At 51.9% G+C, this 17068-nt stretch overlaps 1 protein-coding gene across 2 annotated transcripts in view; it reads left to right on the forward strand.

Moving 5' to 3' along the window:
* The window catches only part of SUSD4 (sushi domain containing 4), an 85996-nt gene that overhangs the window by 53994 nt on the left and 14934 nt on the right, over nucleotides 1–17068 (forward strand). For both annotated transcript variants that reach the window (XM_047705238.1, XM_047705239.1), the window contains one exon: nucleotides 2678–2866. In XM_047705238.1, the coding sequence (XP_047561194.1) occupies nucleotides 2678–2866 (189 nt within the window). The remainder of the gene's footprint in view (nucleotides 1–2677; nucleotides 2867–17068) is intronic.

The following is a 17068-nucleotide window of genomic DNA, read 5'->3' on the forward strand; positions in this document are numbered from 1 at the left end:
AGGCTCTGCTATTACTCTGCTTGCCCTGGGGTCGGAAATGAATTATTTCCTTCTGTGAGGGCTTAAGAGTCATGGCCCTTTGCAGAAACAAAGGCTATGGACCGGGAGGACCAAGGGCGGCCAGGCCACCCCCTTGTGCACTTCTCTGCTGAAACTCCCTGTGCCACGTGGCCTGCACAGATGACATTTCCAGGGATATATGTGCTCTGGGGGCACTTCTGGGGAGGCTGTGGAGAGTTGTCGTGTGATCTGAGGTTGGGCTGAATGTTCACGTGAACATTACCAACCACTGGTCCCTTTCCTTCCCGGGGCCAAGAACACTCCCTTGGATGCCAGCCCCCTCTGCCTTCATGAATCCCGCATCCCCCCCTGCCCCCTATTCTCCTGCCCTTTCTAGAGGCTACTTCCTTTTAGGTCTTGCAAATACTGTGCACCTATTTACGAGTTCTTTTGGTCCCTATTATTTCTTAAGAAATGCCCGAGGGTGGCGTCCTCATCACAGGCTCAGGTATGGCCTCCTGCTCGCTCGCCAGGCCCCTCCGTCCACCACCCTGCGCTCACATCTCAGAGTGTCGCCCAGAGCTGGCTGGCTGCTCTTGGAAGGTGCCCTTCCTCGGATAGCACCGTCACCCACACCACCCTCCATCGGGGCGTGTCCCCTGGTCTGCGCCCTGACCTCATCTCCATGCAGAGGCAGGTGGGGGCCTGGCCACCCGAGCAGTGACTGCCCAGCACGGCATGGGCGTGAGGGGTTTGGCGGCCTTAGATGGCCTGACACCTCGGAGCGCCAGGGGGAGCATGACTGGCCTTTAACATGACGTCTCGTCCTGTGGCTTTTCTTTGCACCCCCAGATCCGGGGGAGAGAGCCTGACATGCCGGCTCGCCATTGTCTGGAAGTGCAAACAGAGATTGCACCAAGCTATTTTGTCAAAGCCTGGTGTCTGCTGCCATGCTTGGGATGGGCTGTCCCCAGCCAAGGAGCATGTCTCTCTTTCCCTGGTTTACTACTGGAGTTACAACCCCTTCTGGCTTCTTTTGGGGCAGGCAAGCAGGTGGGCATGTTCCAAGGCCATGTTTTCCTTGGGAACTTTGTGTTTTGGAGAGCAGTGTCCAGACGCACCTGCTGTTCACTGTGGGTCTGCCCGTTTTATATTCAGGGAACTCCAGCTTCTCCGTGGGAGTGGCCAGGAATGACACTCCTTCTTGGGAGGAGCCGCGGGCACTGTCCTTTGCGCCAGCTCATTTAACGGCACTTAGGGACTCTGATACAGTCAGTTGTTCATGTTGACATGCTTGTCTTACTTTTCTCAGTTACGGATTCTGTTTATTTCTGAGTCCCAATCTCCCCCTCCTCCCTGACATTTCACTTTTCCTGTGAACACAGTTCATGTTCAGCTCAATTGGTAAAATCCTTCCAGGCTGTGGAGAAAGGACGTGGCCATGTGTCTCAAATGTGGCCTGGGTGGTAGTAGGTCTGTGGATCTCTGTGGCACGGGACACTGTCGGCTCCAAAGGGAGCGTTTCCCTAAGTTCTGCATGCCAGGACTGCCCTGGCCTCCCCCTGGCCTCACACCAAAACATAGATCCCATGTACCAGCTCACTGACCAGGGCAGTCGGCGGAGCATGAAGCCGTTAGAGGCTCAGAATGTCAAAGCAAGCCAGCTTGGGAGCAGAGCTCAGACATCTGCTGCCATGCTGTGATCCGTGCTCGGTGACTGGAAGGGAGAGTCGGGATTTCCATTATACGTTATTTACTTCACACACAATTAGTTCTCCACGGGAAGAGCCCCAGCTCTGCAGGGTTATTATTTCCTCTAGTGAGACCACTGACACCAACAGGAAATGCCAGGATCGCAGCGGGGGCCACACAGAACGGGATTCTGTGCCGCTGGGAATGTTCCCCAGGCAGCTCGGGTTTCGACACGGAAAAGCAGCTTCCGTTGGCAGAAGCAGAAGTGTGGGGACACAGACAGCATGGAGAATTCTGGGTGTGCTGTGGGGGCTCGCGGCCCCCAGCCCCATGCCTGCCGTGCATGTCCTCGGGCTCTGCGCAGACCCAGACCAGGAGCTCCGCGGGAGGGCCCAGCGGGGTGTGTTCTGAGACGCCCTTTTTCTGGGTAGTTCTCAAGGCTGAGAACCATGTCAAGTGCACCTAAAATGCAAATCGATCTTCACGTGGCATCACACGGGGTGGGCAGGCCCCTGCCTCACAGTCCAAGCAGGGGAAGGAGGTTTTTGCTGCCACCTCCTCAGACCCCCCAGGTGCCCCCATCATTGGTGTATGTTTGCTGCACAGAACCTCAGTGCTTCTCACCCCCAGGAGCATGTTAGCATCACCTGGGGAGATTTTAAAAAGTCGGGGTGCCCTGGCTGTGCATAGACGTAGGGCTCGCAGCCAGGATGGTGTTGCTTAAAGGTTCCCGGGTGATTCTGAGGTGTGTCTGGGGCTCCCTGATCCCAGCTGCACCCCCCTTCACTTCCTCCCTCTTCCCCTGGGCCTCTCTGTGTGGTTTGCAAGCATGATGCCAAATTCTGCAACATGAATGGAACAGGAAAGTGGGTACGGGCGTCTGGCTGAAGAGCCCTTGGAGGTGGGCAGGGAGCCAGGGTTTTGTGGGTCTCGTTGGTGCAGAGGGGACTGAGTGCGACCGTCCCTCCTCTTTTCCTCACCACAGGCTGCCTGAGACCTCTTGCCTCTTCCAATGGCTACGCGAACATCTCTGAGTTGCAGACCTCCTTCCCCGTGGGGACGGTCATCTCCTACCACTGCTTCCCTGGGTACAAGTTGGAGGGGGCCGAGCACCTCGAGTGCCTACACAGCCTCATCTGGTCGACCAGCCCACCCCGGTGCCTTGCTCTGGAAGGTAATGTGTCCAACTCTTCGGGAGGGTGACTCACAGTTACAGCGGGTGCTCCTGTGGGAGGTGACAAGCTGGGAACCCTGGTCAGCACAACTCCCATTCCTTGAGTGCACATGGCCCTGAGCTGGGCTGTGAGGCTGGTCATCCCCCAAGAGGCAGGACCTACAGCTCGTCGTAAAACGGGCTTCCCTGCTCTGAGGCTTAAGGGGATGAAAGAGAGGAGCTTCAGGCATCAGAGGTTAAACTGTAAAATATTGCCAAGTTAACTGAAATGTCCTAAAAAAATTAATTTTCTCTGCACAAAATGAAAACAGACTGTATTATGGCATCGTTCATTTTTCCCTTGCTTTATTGTGTTGTCCATGCTTCTCCCTGTCCCCGTGCATTTTATGGCTTGGCTCGAGCCGTGGCTGGCACACGCTGGGAAGCCTGGAGCTGAGGGCTCCTTTCTTCCTGTTCTCCTCGAATGTGTGTCATTACCCTGAGCAGTGGTTCGCAGTAATGAGGGGACAGGGCATCCAGGGACAGCCCGGGTCTGAGGGGTCTCCTGCTAGCGAAGGTGGGCATACTGGTCCGGCTCTCAGTGTCATGTGGGTCTTGAAATTATGACTAAAGTACACACACTGATTGGTGTGTTGGCCTCTGAGCACAGTGTGCAGGATGGGTCTATGAGGGGGAAGAGGAAAACAAAAGCAGGCTCCAGTTAGGAGCCCCCCGGAGCTTTTCCTGGAAACAAGACGCGATCACATGACGTTCTTTCAAGGGTGTGCATGCAGCAGGGAAGACGCCACTGGACCATGGGTTATGTAGAGTGCTGACAGCCAAAAGAGACCAGGGGGGCGTCCTAAAGCAGTGCTGGGGGAAGGGCAAGTGGGGGCCCCTGGGACAGCCGCAGGCATGCCCTCATGAGTCCGGCCCCCACCCGTCCCAGGTCCCTGGGGTTGGGCCTCCAGTGCATGTGGCAGGTAAGACACGGTATGCCTGGTAAAAGCTGAATTTCAGATAAATGACAGATCATTTCTTAATTTGAGCATGCTCTCAGTATTGCATGGGACTTAACTCATTTGTTAAATTCTCAATTCAAACATAACTGAGCACCCAGTACTTTCACCTGTTAAATCTGGGGACCCTCACCTGCAGGGATGGGGTGTCCCCCATGTCCAGAAGTGCAGGCAGGTAGAAGTGAGCCTGGGCCATAAGGAAAGGGGCTCCTCTGGGCCTGGGGGTATCTTGCTGCTCAAAAAGCCAGAACTAGCTTGGGTGGATGGTGTCATGGTTATGATTCTATCAGTCCGAGATGCCTGTTTCAAGATGTTGACAAGTTTGGTTTAAATGTTTTTCGATCGGTTACCTTCCGATAAGCTTCATTTTGAAACTTTGAGAGCTGTTTCTGTGGAGTCTGGAGGATCTGAAGGGAGCAAATAAAACAGACCCTAGTGTTAGCAGCTGGTAGCTAAGGTTGGAACACAGAGCTGGAGCGGAGCCCCGTCCTCCGCCAGCAAGGGCTATGGCCATGGGTGACCGCTGCCACAAAGGCCACAGTGGCCTTTCCCCTGAGGTTTTGGTGTGTGTGCATGTATGGCTGCGTGCATGTGTGTGTGCATACACATGCACGTGTACACGTGCATACACGTGTGCATGTACATGTGTATGTGTTGAATAATCTTCGCATGTTTGCTCTCCCTGTAAAGTATCTGGTGGAAGCACTCGTGGGACCTTGAACTGCTAACTGGGCAAAGATGCCAAAACTGGGATTCAGAACCAAGAGGCACAGTGCCGACTGAAGGATTTTCGTGTTTCGAGACTTGATAGAAACGGGGCTGAGTTGAACGATGGGTTGGGGTACCAGGCAAGGATTCATGGAATATTATCCAGATGCATCAGATGTTGCTGTTTCTTCAGCCTTACTGGAATCATATGCGGTCTTTGAAAGGAGGGGTCATGCTGTCACGGGGTATCTGTTGTCAGTGACCCATCCCCAGGGACTCTGCCCCTTGCCTCTGTCACCTGGTTCCCCCTTCAGTTTCCCATCTTTCTTAGCACACAGTCTGATTTTTCTTGATGCCCCAGGGACATCCACTGCATGGTGCTGGGAAGCATGGAGCCTTCAGGGGCTTTTAAACGTAGGCGTGATCTGACCCCTGAGCACCTGGGTCTGGTTGGCTGTGCCAGGGAAGTGGTTCTCTTCCGTTTTGGGGCTCCCCAGGACCCACCAGTGCATCGGCTGTGGTCCCCACCCCAAGCCTTCTCCACTCCCACCAACAGCCAGGAGATGGGGTCCCCAAGTGGGTCGGGAGGCAGTGTGCAGTGTTGAGCAAGAGCGTGGACTGACGTCTGACTGGCCGGGCTCACATCGTGGGTTCCCACATGATGGCTTTGCCGTGGGGTGCATCACTTAGCTCTGTCATGGGGCAGATGGTCATCGTGCCTCCTGACACCTGGGAATCCAGCATGAACATCACACATTTAGGGAGGCATGTGGGCACATGCTGGGTGTTCCCTCCAGAGCCACCGTTATCATTCTGCTTGGAATTCTGTGCAGAGGCACAAAAAATAAGTAAGTGAGAACCTGGGCGTGGCCATGTGAGCCCAGTACCCACACTTCTGTGCACACTCGGGATCGTCCAGGGTGTTCTGGTGCTCGCGTGGAAGGTGAATCCCATGTGTCAGGAGGAAGTGCTCAGCAGCACCAGTGATGCCATTGGTTCTGAGAGCTTAGCATGTGGCCACAGGTTTGATGCGGCAAGCCACTTAGTGCCTTGTGAGGCAGGTGCTGGTTTTGACCCACTTCACAGATGGGCCATCCTGGGCTTGTAAAGTTCCAGAAACTCAGCAAATGACATAGCTGGGAAACGGGTGCACTGGGACCCCGACATGGGTCCCTGTCCTGTCAGAGCTCGCGCGTGTTATCGTCAGGGTATGTCACCTAACTAGCTTGTTCTGATCACTTTGCAGCCTTGTGGGCAAGCAGTGTGATATTTTTATAACCTTTTCTTGCAGAGTCAAACAATTTGGAAGCACTAACACGTAGGAAGGGGTTTGTCTTTCTAGACTGGCTGCTGATCCTGTGAAGCTCTCCACTGCAGGGGATGTGTGGCAGACAGAGCCGCTCACTGCCCCCCTGGCACCCCATGTCCCCATCATGGTGCAGAGCCTGGCCGGGCTTGTGTCTCCTCCCGCAGGCCCGGATGGACACCTCAAGGGTGACATGACGTGTCTGGACCCTCCATCTCTTTGGCTGTGGTGGCTCTTTCTGCCACGTGGGGCCTCCTGTCCTCAGTGGACCACGGGGCATCTTCTGAGATCAGGCCTCTCTGGCACTGGTGTCAGGCAGCCCCACTCACATGTCAGCAAGCTCAGAATGGATGGTCGCTTTGTGAAGGAGTTTATGCTTTGGAAGGAAAAGCTCTGGCAGCTTCTTCAAAGGTACCGGTTGTGTTTTCTGATGTCTGTGCGCTTGTACTGAGAGTAGATGCCCCTGGAGCCTGTGTTCCCTGCAGCTGAGCTGGGGGCAGTGGATAAAGCAACAGAAATCATGAGGTCTTGAACCAGGTTGTCGGTCCATCCTTCAAAAATAGATGCGTGCGTATAAATGTACTTGGCCGGAGCTCCACCCGTCCCCGTGTGCCAGCCTGGCTCACTGTGGCCTCAGGGGTTGTCATCCCTGTGCATCGTCCATTCTGCCTTCATCCCTTTCTGTCTCTTTCTCTCTCTCTCACACACACACACGCACACACACACAATCCAAGACATCTTTAGAAAAACAAAGAAACTCCTGACCTGTAACAATGAATGTGGGCATTTTCATATTTACAAGTGCTAGGACTCAGTTTATGTTGTCAGTGGTGTGTCTTGAACACCTGCTAGGCACAGGGCAGCACCAGAGTGGGCACTGGGGAATGACAAAGAAAATACCAGAAGTAATTTGTTATTCCAAAGAATTTATACTCTAATGGGAAGAAGCAGGTGATAATTCCCCTGATCCAGGCCCCAGCGCCATTCCCAGCGGCTGCCAAGGGGCCCATGAGTGTCTGTGCATTTGGGAGGGTGGAGTGACAGCTCCTGCAGGTGGTATCACAACTGTGGAAGGAAGATTTCTACCTGGGGATTTGCCGGGGTTTTGTTTCTTTCTCCTGGAGACAGAACAGAAGTAAGTTTTCTCTCTTGGCTTGAGCTTTGGAGGAAGAGGAGTCTGAGCATCTCACTCCTATGGAGGGCTATGCATTTTGAAGCTCGGTAGGGCTCGTTGGCCTTGGCGGCATGCCTCAGTGTGTGTCAGGATGCCAGCCCAGTGGTTGAAGGGTAGGAACATGGATGATATTGAGGGGTGTACAAATAAGTCAGTGAAAGACCTGTGCAACAGTACTTACACAGGGACTAGCATGCACTCTGGGGCTGTCAAGGAAGAGGCACTAACTGCCCAGAATTCTTCCCTGCATGGGGAAGAATCATCCAAAAGCCTTAAGTATCCAGAACATTCTCCTCACATTCAGGTTTTTGAATGGCCTGGAAGTAGCTCAGAATGGTGGGGATCTGCTGACCGGCATTCCTGGTTCAGGTTGCCAGCAGAGGTCCCATGACTACATCTTTGAGGGGGGTGGCAAACACTGGGAAGGCCGATGGTTGAAGCTCAAACGTGGAACTTGGAATCCTTGATTGTGACTGCCCCCCCCCCCCCCCCCATTAAAGATTCTTTGGTTTCCTGCTGTTAAGTTAGAGAACTAGATCCTTTAACTAGAAGTCCTTCTTTCGGTAGGTATCTATGGAAAAAGATGGAATGAAATCTAGAAAGGATCAAGATTTGCCATGTCATCCAGGGGACCCCCACATCTCCTGGTCTAGAGACCAGCAAGGGTTACGATTGTGGCCCGTAGGACTGTATATATTTGCAGACTTTAAAAGCTGCTGCCTGAGGGTCTGGCTACCAGTCAGCCAAAAGCAATGTGCTAAGTGAGATTCCTACTGACAGGTCTTGGCATACCTTCGATGGGGAGACTTATCAAGAATAGATCAGGCAGTTTAAAAAATCACAGACGTTTGAGAGACAGCCAAGAGCTAGGGCAGGGTGACAAAGAAGTTTCATCACCTCCAAATGTCACTCCAAGATGGAGAGAGGTAGCTGTTTCACCTACCCATAAAAACAAACACAGAGAGTCAAGCAAACTAGGACACAGAGAAATGTGTTTCAGATGAAAAAGCAAGATAAGACCCAAGAAAAATACCTTAGTGATACAGGGCTAAGTAATCCTTCTGACAAAGAATTCAAAGTAATGGTCATAAAGATACTCACCAAACTCAGGAGAAGAATGGATGAACACAGAACTTTAACAAAGAGACAGAAAACAAGAAAGTACCGAACAGAAGTCACAGAGCTCAAGAATACAAGAACTGAACTGAGAAATATACTAGAGGGGCTCAACAGCTGATGAACAGAAGACATAGAAGCAGTGGAACTCACCCAGACAGTGCAGCAAAAAGAAAAAAGAGGCTTTACAAATGCAGATAACATAAGGGATCTTTGGAACATCACATGGAATAACAGCTACATTATAAGCATCCCAGAAGGAGAAGGAGGGGGAGAAAAATTACTTGCAGAAAAAAAAATTTGCAGCCCCAAATTTCCTTCATCCGAGAAGGAAAGAGATGTCCACATTCAAGAAACCCAGGGAGTGCCAAATTAGATAAATCGAAAGAGCTCCCACATGAAGACACATTATAATTAAAATGTCAAAGGGTAAAGAGAGAATCTTAAAAGCAGCAAGAGAGAAACAGCTTATTACGTGCAAAGGAAACCCATAGACTATCAGCAGATTTCTCAGAAACTTTGCAAGGCAGAGGGAGTGGCAGGACATATTCTAAGTGCTGAAGGGAGAAAATGTCCAACCAAGAATACTCTATCCTGTGAGGTTCATTCAGAATGAAAGGGGAGATGAACAGTTTTCTAGACAAACAAAAGCTAAAGGAATTCATCCCTACTAAACTGGCCTTACAAGAAATGATTGAACTGAAAAGAAATGGCACTAATTAATAACAAAAAAATATGAAACTAAAAACCTCACTTGAAAGAATAAGTATATAGTAAAGGTAGGGGCTTAATCACTTATAAAGCTACTTTGAAAGTTAAAAGACAAAAGTAACAAAATTAACTGAAACTACATTAGTTAGTTAACAGATACATAAAATAAAACAACACAAAAGGTGACAACATAAAAATGTCCTGTTCTGGAATGCATTCAAATTTATGTTGCTATGAACTTAAAATGCACTGAGGTAAATATAGGTACATGTATGTGAACCTGACAGTGACCACAAGGCAAAAATGTATAGTAAATAGACAAAAGAGAGTGAGATCTGAACATACCATTTGAGAAAGTTCTCAAACCACAAGAGAAGAGAGAAAGAGAAGAAAGGAACAGAGAGAAACAACAGCCAAAAAACCACAAAATAGCAGTAAGTACACACTTATCAGTAAGTACCTTAAATGTAAATGGACTAAATTCTCCAAACAAAAGCCAGGGAGTGGGTTAATAGATTAAAGGAGGAGACTCACGTCTCTGCTGCCTACAGAGGACTCCCTTCAGAAGTCAGGACAGGGACTGAAAGGGAAGGGTGGAAGAAGTCATCCCATGCACGTGGAAGTGAGTGAGAAAACTGGGGTAGCAACATTTCTATCAGAGACTTGGAGACAAAGACTGTAACAAAGGACAGTGAAATATCCTTGACTACCGTACTACAGAATGATAAAGGTGCCAATTCAGCAAGAAGAGGGAGCATTTATAAATGTGTTTGTACCCAACACAGGAGCACTTAAATATGTAAAGAAACATTAAAAGATCCAAGGGGAGAAGTTGATCCAGCTGATACAATAATAGCAAGGGGCTTTAACATCCCATTTACGTCAGTGGGTGATTGTAAGGAAAGGACAAAAAGTCAATCAGGAAACATCAGTCTCAATTGACCCATTAAGCCAGATGGATTTAACAGGTATGTGCAGACTATTCCATCCAAACATAGCAGGATACTCATTCTTCTCAAGGACACGTGGCATGCTGCCCAGGGCAGGTCACGTGTTAGGCCACAGAACAACTTTAGTGAACACAGGAAGACCGAAACCCTATCAAGCATCTTTTCTGAACAGAAAGGTAGGAAACTAGAAATCAAGGACAGGAAGAAACCTGGAAAAAGTACAGATATGTGGAGTAAACAATATATGACTGAACAAGTGCTGGGTCATAGGAGAAATAAACATATGGCCAAAGAAAATGGAGATGTGCCATGGTGAAATCCACAGGACACGGCAAAAAAGGGGTTCTAAGCGGGAATTTCAAGACAATACAGGCCTACCTCGAGGAGCATCTCAGCAGTTTAGCATCACAGCACAAAGAACTAGAAAAGAAACAAATATCCAGTGTTAGTAGAAGGAAGGAAATAATAAAGATCAGAGAGGAGCAGATGCCTGGGTGGCTCAGTCAGTTAAGTGTCCGTCTTAGATCGAGTCCCTGCATCGGGCTCCCTGCTCAGCAAGGAACCTGCTTTCCCTCCTGCCTGCTGCCTCCCTTGCTTGTGCGCACATGCGCATGTGTGCTCTCTCTCTCTCTCTCTCTCTCTCTCTCTCAAATAAATCTTAAAGGATCAGAGAGGAAAAAATGGCAGGAAATAAATGGCTGAAAGGACAACAGAAAGATCAATGAAACCGAGAGTAGGTTCTGTGATAAACAAAACTGACAGACCCTTAGGTCGACTCCCCAAGAGGAAAAAGAGAAAGAGCTCAATTAAATAAACTCATATATGAAAGAAAAGTTATAATTGATACTACAAGAAATACAAAGGCTTGTAAGAGACACTATGAACAATTATACGTAAGCCAGTTAGACAACCTGGGAGAAAGGACTAAATCCATGGAAACTTAAAATCTTCCCAGACCGAATCATGAAGAAATAGAAAGTCTAAGTAGGCTGATATCTAGGAAGGAGATAGAGTCAGAAATCCAAAACCTCCCAGCAAACCAAAGTCCAGGACAAGACAGCTTCCCCAGGGAATTCTACCAAACATTCAGAGAAGATTTAATACCTATTCCTTTCAAAGTCTTCCCAAAAGTTGAAGAGGAGGAAATGCTTCCAAACTCATTTTGTTAGGCTAGCATTTCTGCGATCCCCAAACCAGACAAGGACACCACAAGCAGAAAAAGTTACAGGCCAGTATCCCTGAGGAACATAGATGTAAAAACTCAACAGAATATTAGTAAACAGAGGCAAAGGGCCAACAGACACACGAGAAGACGCTCAGCATCACTCACCATCAGGGAAATAAAACCAAAATGACAGTGAGATCCCACCTCACACCTGCCTAAGTGGCTAAAATGAACAACACAGAGAGAATAGGTGTCGGCACGCTTGCAGAGAAAGGGGAGCCCTTGTGCACAGTTGGTGGGCATGCAAGCTGGTGCAGCCGCTCTGGAAAACAGGATGGAGGGTCCTCAAAAAAAATTGGAAATAGAACTATCCTATGATCCAGGAATCACACTGCTGGGTATTTACCCAAAGCAAATGAAAATCTATGCGAAGGGAAACATGCACCCCATGTTTGTAGCAGCATTATCCAGAACAGCCAAGATACAGATGAGCCCCAGTGTCCATCAAGTGATGAGTGGATGAAGAAGTCATGGTATGTGTGTATCAGTGGAACATTGGTGAACTGTCAAATTAGGAATGATATCTTGGCACTTGGAACGGCTTGGATGGACCAGAGGGTACACTAAGTGTCAGGCAAAGACAAATACCACATGATTTCACTTAAATGTGGACTCTAAGAAACTCTGGTTGCCAAGCTCACTGTGGTGGCATTGTGTGGTGTGTGTAGACATCTAGTTCCTATGTTGCACAACTGGTGTAATGTTGTGTCATAGACTCCACAGAAGGAAGAGGAGGCGGGAACGCAGGCATCCGTCCAGGAAGGTGGCGGTCTGGGGGTTTTGCGCTTGCTTTTCCCAAATAGGGACGCAGTCACTCCACTTGCCATGACTGGGGCAGGGCCTCCCCATGCAGACCTCTTCCACAGGCATTTTCCCAGGAGCAGGCAAGCTGGACCTCGTTAGAAGCTGGACATCGGAGTTTTTACATCCGACCAGTCCCACAGCTGAGGATGCTGGCGCTGGTTTCCGCCCTTCACCAGCCGGTTTCAGACTTGATTACAGGGAATGTTCATTTCGATTTCCTGAGAACCCGCCAGGGCCTAGGGGCCTGTGTGGGTCCACAGCCTTCTCCAGAGAAAGAACAAAAACAAGAATCTGAAAAACCCTGTTTAGCCAAATGTGAAATCCCTGGAAATATTCCGATTTAGGATCAATATTGAAAGCTAGTGTGGACATGGAGGTATTGTCCAACCCCCTCAGGTCCCAGAGGACCACATGTACTTTCCCTGGCAGGAAGCACCTCGCAGCCGTGAAGCGAACCCATGAAGGGGGCAGGAGACATGCAGCAGGAAGTCGGGGCCTTGTCACATGGGACCTGCCCTGCTCAGGGCAGCCTGAGGGCTCCTTGAGGTCCGGGATACACTCAGGCCATTCCAGCCCCCCTGGGCCTGTGTCCTTCCCATCTTACACGAGGAAAAATCAGAGCACATGAAGGGTTCATCTGGGATGCGATCATGTGTCATTGTGTTACCTGCCAACCAGTTGGGACTGTCTCCGCGTGGGGCTGGTGCCCCTCCTGCCACCCCCACCAGACCAGCAAGCTGGGGAGCATAGGCTTTCTCTGCCCTCCTGCACATGATCCCTAGAAAGTGCAGAACTGTGTCCCTTCATTACCTGGACACTCTCTTGCCCTGGGTTTTAAGTAGCTCAACAGGACTGGTGGGACCGAGTCACTGTGGGATTAACTGGTGCTGAGTCTGGACCATCAGTCATGGAATTCGGAGTTGGGGATGCCTCAGATGTCTCCGGAGAGACTTTCTCCCCGACCCCACATGTCCCAGTGCCTCCTTTGCAGGAATGAAGTAGCATGGACAGAACTGAGTGGCCGTGTCCCAGGCCCGGCCGGGTGTGCAAGTCCCTCACATGGGGCCCTCATGGCTCTCTGTCCCGTCCTTCTCCCTTGCACTTTGCACCAGGAGGGGCAACCTCCAGAACTCCCTTTCCTTTGGGCAGCATGGCTCCGGGGGCACCTGCATTCCTCCCTGGCACCAGTGAGAGCTCAGGCAACCGAACATCCTTGGTTCCCTCCGCCGGCCTCGGATGCCTGTGCTATGCCCGGAGCTGCGGAGGTGCTGTTAATACGTGGTCACTCATCCTGACAAGCACAGTGAGAGGTGTGGAGCCGCCCGGTAGAGTGGAAACAGGCTCCAGCGACCTCCAAGCTTGCCCAAGGTTATTGACTCACAGGGGGTTCTGCCCATGCGTGCTCTGAGACCACAGCCCCTCAGGTACTTCTAGGACCCAGTGTGTCTGCTAGAGGCCAGGCTCTGGGTTCTAAGCCTCACTCCCTGAGTCCCTTCCTCCCATGCAAAGGGACCTGACTTGGGGGGAAGGTGGTCCCCAGGCTCCTTCCTGGCTCTACACTGTGCGACTCTGCTCCTACCCAGAGTGCATTGCTCCAGGGAGGCTGCAAAGGGACAGGGTGCGAGGAGGGTCTCCCCCAGTGAGTGCCCCAGAATTCCTGCGCCCACACCATCAGCCCTGGGCCTGCATCACTGGGAAGGGAGCCGTGTCTGCTGAGGGTCATCTTGGCACCGGCCATGTCACTCCACATCTTTATTCAGCCTCGGAACCACTCCAGGCATTCTTACTCGCTCCCTGCCCAGAGAAACAGGTCTGGGAGCCCATGGGAACAGCCAGGACTCACTCACCAGGGGTACTCCCTCCACGGCTCTGTGCTGGCTTCTCTGCTCCACTGCTGTTCCCGGCACCCTGGATCTCCATCCTGGAGGAGGTTTCAGAGGAGGGAAGGTACATGCTGTGATTTGGCCCAAGCCGCAGGGGAGGTGATGGTGCTGGAGTGTTCTTCCGCCTTCCCTCCCTCCTTCCTGGGAGGGCTGTGGCACAGCGGCTGGGGTGCTCTGGAGCCCGCGGCACCTGCACTCCCCTCAGCTGGCGTGACACCAGCAGGGACCCTTAAAGACTTCCCACCGCTCAGAACACACGCGTTGGCCAACCATGTGGTCCCCTGGTCCCCATGAGCCTCCCCTGGGCTCTCCAGCTCCCTCTAGACTCACCCCTGACCCAGCCGCCCCTGCATTCAGTGGAATCAGAAGAGGAAGAAGAGCAGTGTTTTTTTTCTCTCTTTTCTCCCCAGTGCATCGATGGGGCTTTGGCTCAAGGGAAGACAGAGGGTTTCTGCTTTATCTGCTCACCTGCCTGCACCCTTCTCTCGTGTTCTCTCCTGCGTGTAAAAGGTTTCCACGGGGTCAGGTAACACGGGCTCAGGCTCCGGCCTCCCGCCTGGACACCCCGAGGTCTGGGGGCTCCCCAGGAAGCAGTGGCCAGACTGGGCTGTGTCCCTGCACCCACATGCCAACGCTCTGTGCTTCTCGTCCACACGCCACGCTTCCACTTCGGGTTTGCTCGCAGGAAGAGCTTTTGCTGCTGTAAAGCGTGCGTCGCTCCTCTGGTTCCGCGTCCCGAGGACCTTGAGGCCAGAGAGCAAAGTCACCGGCTGTCTCAGCCCATGTCCTCGGCTGCCAGCCTGCCAGAGTGGGAGCAGGTTAACTTAGAGTCCTCGTTAGGAACCCGGCCTAGATCAAAGTCTGACAGTATTTTTAAGTCTTACTCTCAAACACGAGAGACTCGTCCGTGTTCTGCAAAGACAAACGTGCATCCTGGCCTGGAAAAGAGGCTGGCTGGGCCTCTCGCCGCCCGTGAGCAGATGACCTCGGCTCGCGGAGCCTGTGGGAGCGCCGTGGGGACTGAGAATGTGTGAGGCTCCGTGGCGCTTACCTTAGCCCCTTGTGCCATCCTGTTTGCTGGTATGGGAAGTGCCTGTACCAGGTGCGGCGTGATCCCAGCACGGCCTTCCTCTCAGGAGGAAATGCAGAACACAAGCAGTCTTGCTCACTGGTCGCAAGCAGCTGTCGGTCATCGTGGTACGTGTCCACGCTCGGCTCTCGCATCCCTGCTGGGCGATCGCAGGGGTGCTCCAGCGCTTCCCGGGGTCACTGTGCTCATGTTTTCCTCTCTCTTGCAGCAAGTACTTCAGCTGCTGCGGCCTCTTTCCTTCCCGGTCACGCTCTTCCCCGCTCAGGAGCCGACCGTGCTATGGCATCGAGAATCCTCATTAGCTGTTTCCCCTTCTACACTGAATCCAGAAACACTGGTCTTTCTGTACTCAGAGCCAGAAGGCCTGGTCCTGGTTCCTCCAGGAGGACCAGGTCCCTGGGCTCCCTTGTCTCCTTCTTGGGCTCCTTGGGCCCCGGCAGCCCTGCGCTTCTGCCCACCTCGCAGCCTGAGCCGCTGGAGGCCCCTCGCAGCACCTTGCCTGCCTTCCAGCCTCAGTAGAAACAGGTGGCCGTGGGCGCCACAGTGTTCCTGGACTCTGAGAGCTGGTTTCTCACCTCATTTGAGTAAAGAGATTTACGTGGAAGACAGAGGCACCAGGAAAGGCCAGCAAAGCCGGCTGAACCCTGGAGTGGCTTCTCCGCCCAATAGGAACCAAAGGACACAAAGGAGGACTCAAACCACCCCAGGGATGGGGTCCCATCCAGCTGCACCCCTCCCTCCCTTGGCTCCTACCCGCAGGTAGCCCGGCCCACGGGGGTGGGTTCTGAAGCCAGACCCTTCGTTCACGTCTTCGTGGGGAAAGTCTTGGATGCAGGGCTCGGGGCTGAGGGTGCATCCCTGGCCAGTGAGCAAATCAGACACTGGATACCCTCCTTGCTGGTGCTGTGGGTCTGATGAGGCCCCGAGTGTGGGGTGCCAGGAGGGACCAGTGGCCAGCATTCTGCTGCAAGGCCATGCATACATGGCGGGAGCCTGGCACGCCAGTGTCTCCCGGGGCTCGTGCTTCTCAACGGGTCTGATTCCCACACCTTCCAGGGAACTCAGGCCGGGGCAGGCTTGTGGCTGTCACCAAGATGATTTTTGCTCTGTCTTATAACCCGCCTCTGAATTTGGAGAAGCTTACAGACGTGGGAGCTGAGGTCTTTCCATTGTGCTGTTCATATGTCCAGTCACTGAAAGGAGTGTGGGACTCATAGCCACAAAGCTGCACCCCAGGTCTGAGCCGCGACCATGTTGTGCTCAGAAATTTCATCCTGGGACAAATGGGAAAATCTCGCTGTTTGTCCCCAAACTCCAGAATATCTCCCCATTCGCTGCTGCTCCAGGCAGAGTTTCTTTCTTTCTCTGCTGTCTGCCAAGTTCCATGACTTGTATTTCACACAAGTAGGAAAACCTATTTGCAGAGTAGGAAAACCTCTGGCGGTCAGGTGCATCACAGAAGGCTGTAAACCCCCCAGCAGGTGGCAGTGGCAGCACTGGGAACATCCGGGTATCCTGGGGAGTGGTTTGGGAGCCACTTCCTCCCCGCTTTTCTTCACAGATGGTTGCCAGAGGGTCCTGCTTTTCCCCCAGTAATTAGACATTTGGAGGACAGGCTGGTCAACCTATCCTACCTTTCTGCGTGTATCTCAGGGTTTTGAATCATTCATTGTTTCTGTAGAACATGTCACTGTCTTGCCTGCGTTCATAGTCACTTCCTCTTTTTGTGCAGGAAGAGCAATTCTCATTGTTCTTGGTTTTGTTCTTGCAAAAAGATGGTGCCTGAGTCTAAATTGCACCCAGCTTTCTGTGGCAGTGACAGCTCATTCTTCTCGCGGGGGCCTGGCTTACGTTCTGGCCAGTGCGTCCTGATGGATGAGATTCTTTTTTTTTTTTTTTTTTTTAAAGATTTTATTTATTTATTTGACAGAGAGAAATCACAAGTAAGCAGAGAGGCAGGCAGAGAGAGGAGGAAGCAGGCTCCCTGCTGAGCAGAGAGCCCGATGTGGGGCTCGATCCCAGGACTCTGGGATCATGACCTGAGCCAAAGGCAGAGGCTTAACCCACTGAGCCACCCAGGCACCCCCAGATGGGTGAGATTCTAATGCGGTTTCCAGCACTTGTCTTCCTCGCGCCAGGAGAGGTGTCGAGAAGGGGGCAGTCACTGGAGTTTGAACAAAGGCAATCACAAGTGAACCTCCATCCATGTTTTCCTACCACAGACACCTTATCCCGGG

The sequence above is a fragment of the Lutra lutra genome, chromosome 15 (genome assembly GCF_902655055.1).
Source record: "Lutra lutra chromosome 15, mLutLut1.2, whole genome shotgun sequence".
Lineage (NCBI taxonomy): Eukaryota > Metazoa > Chordata > Mammalia > Carnivora > Mustelidae > Lutra > Lutra lutra.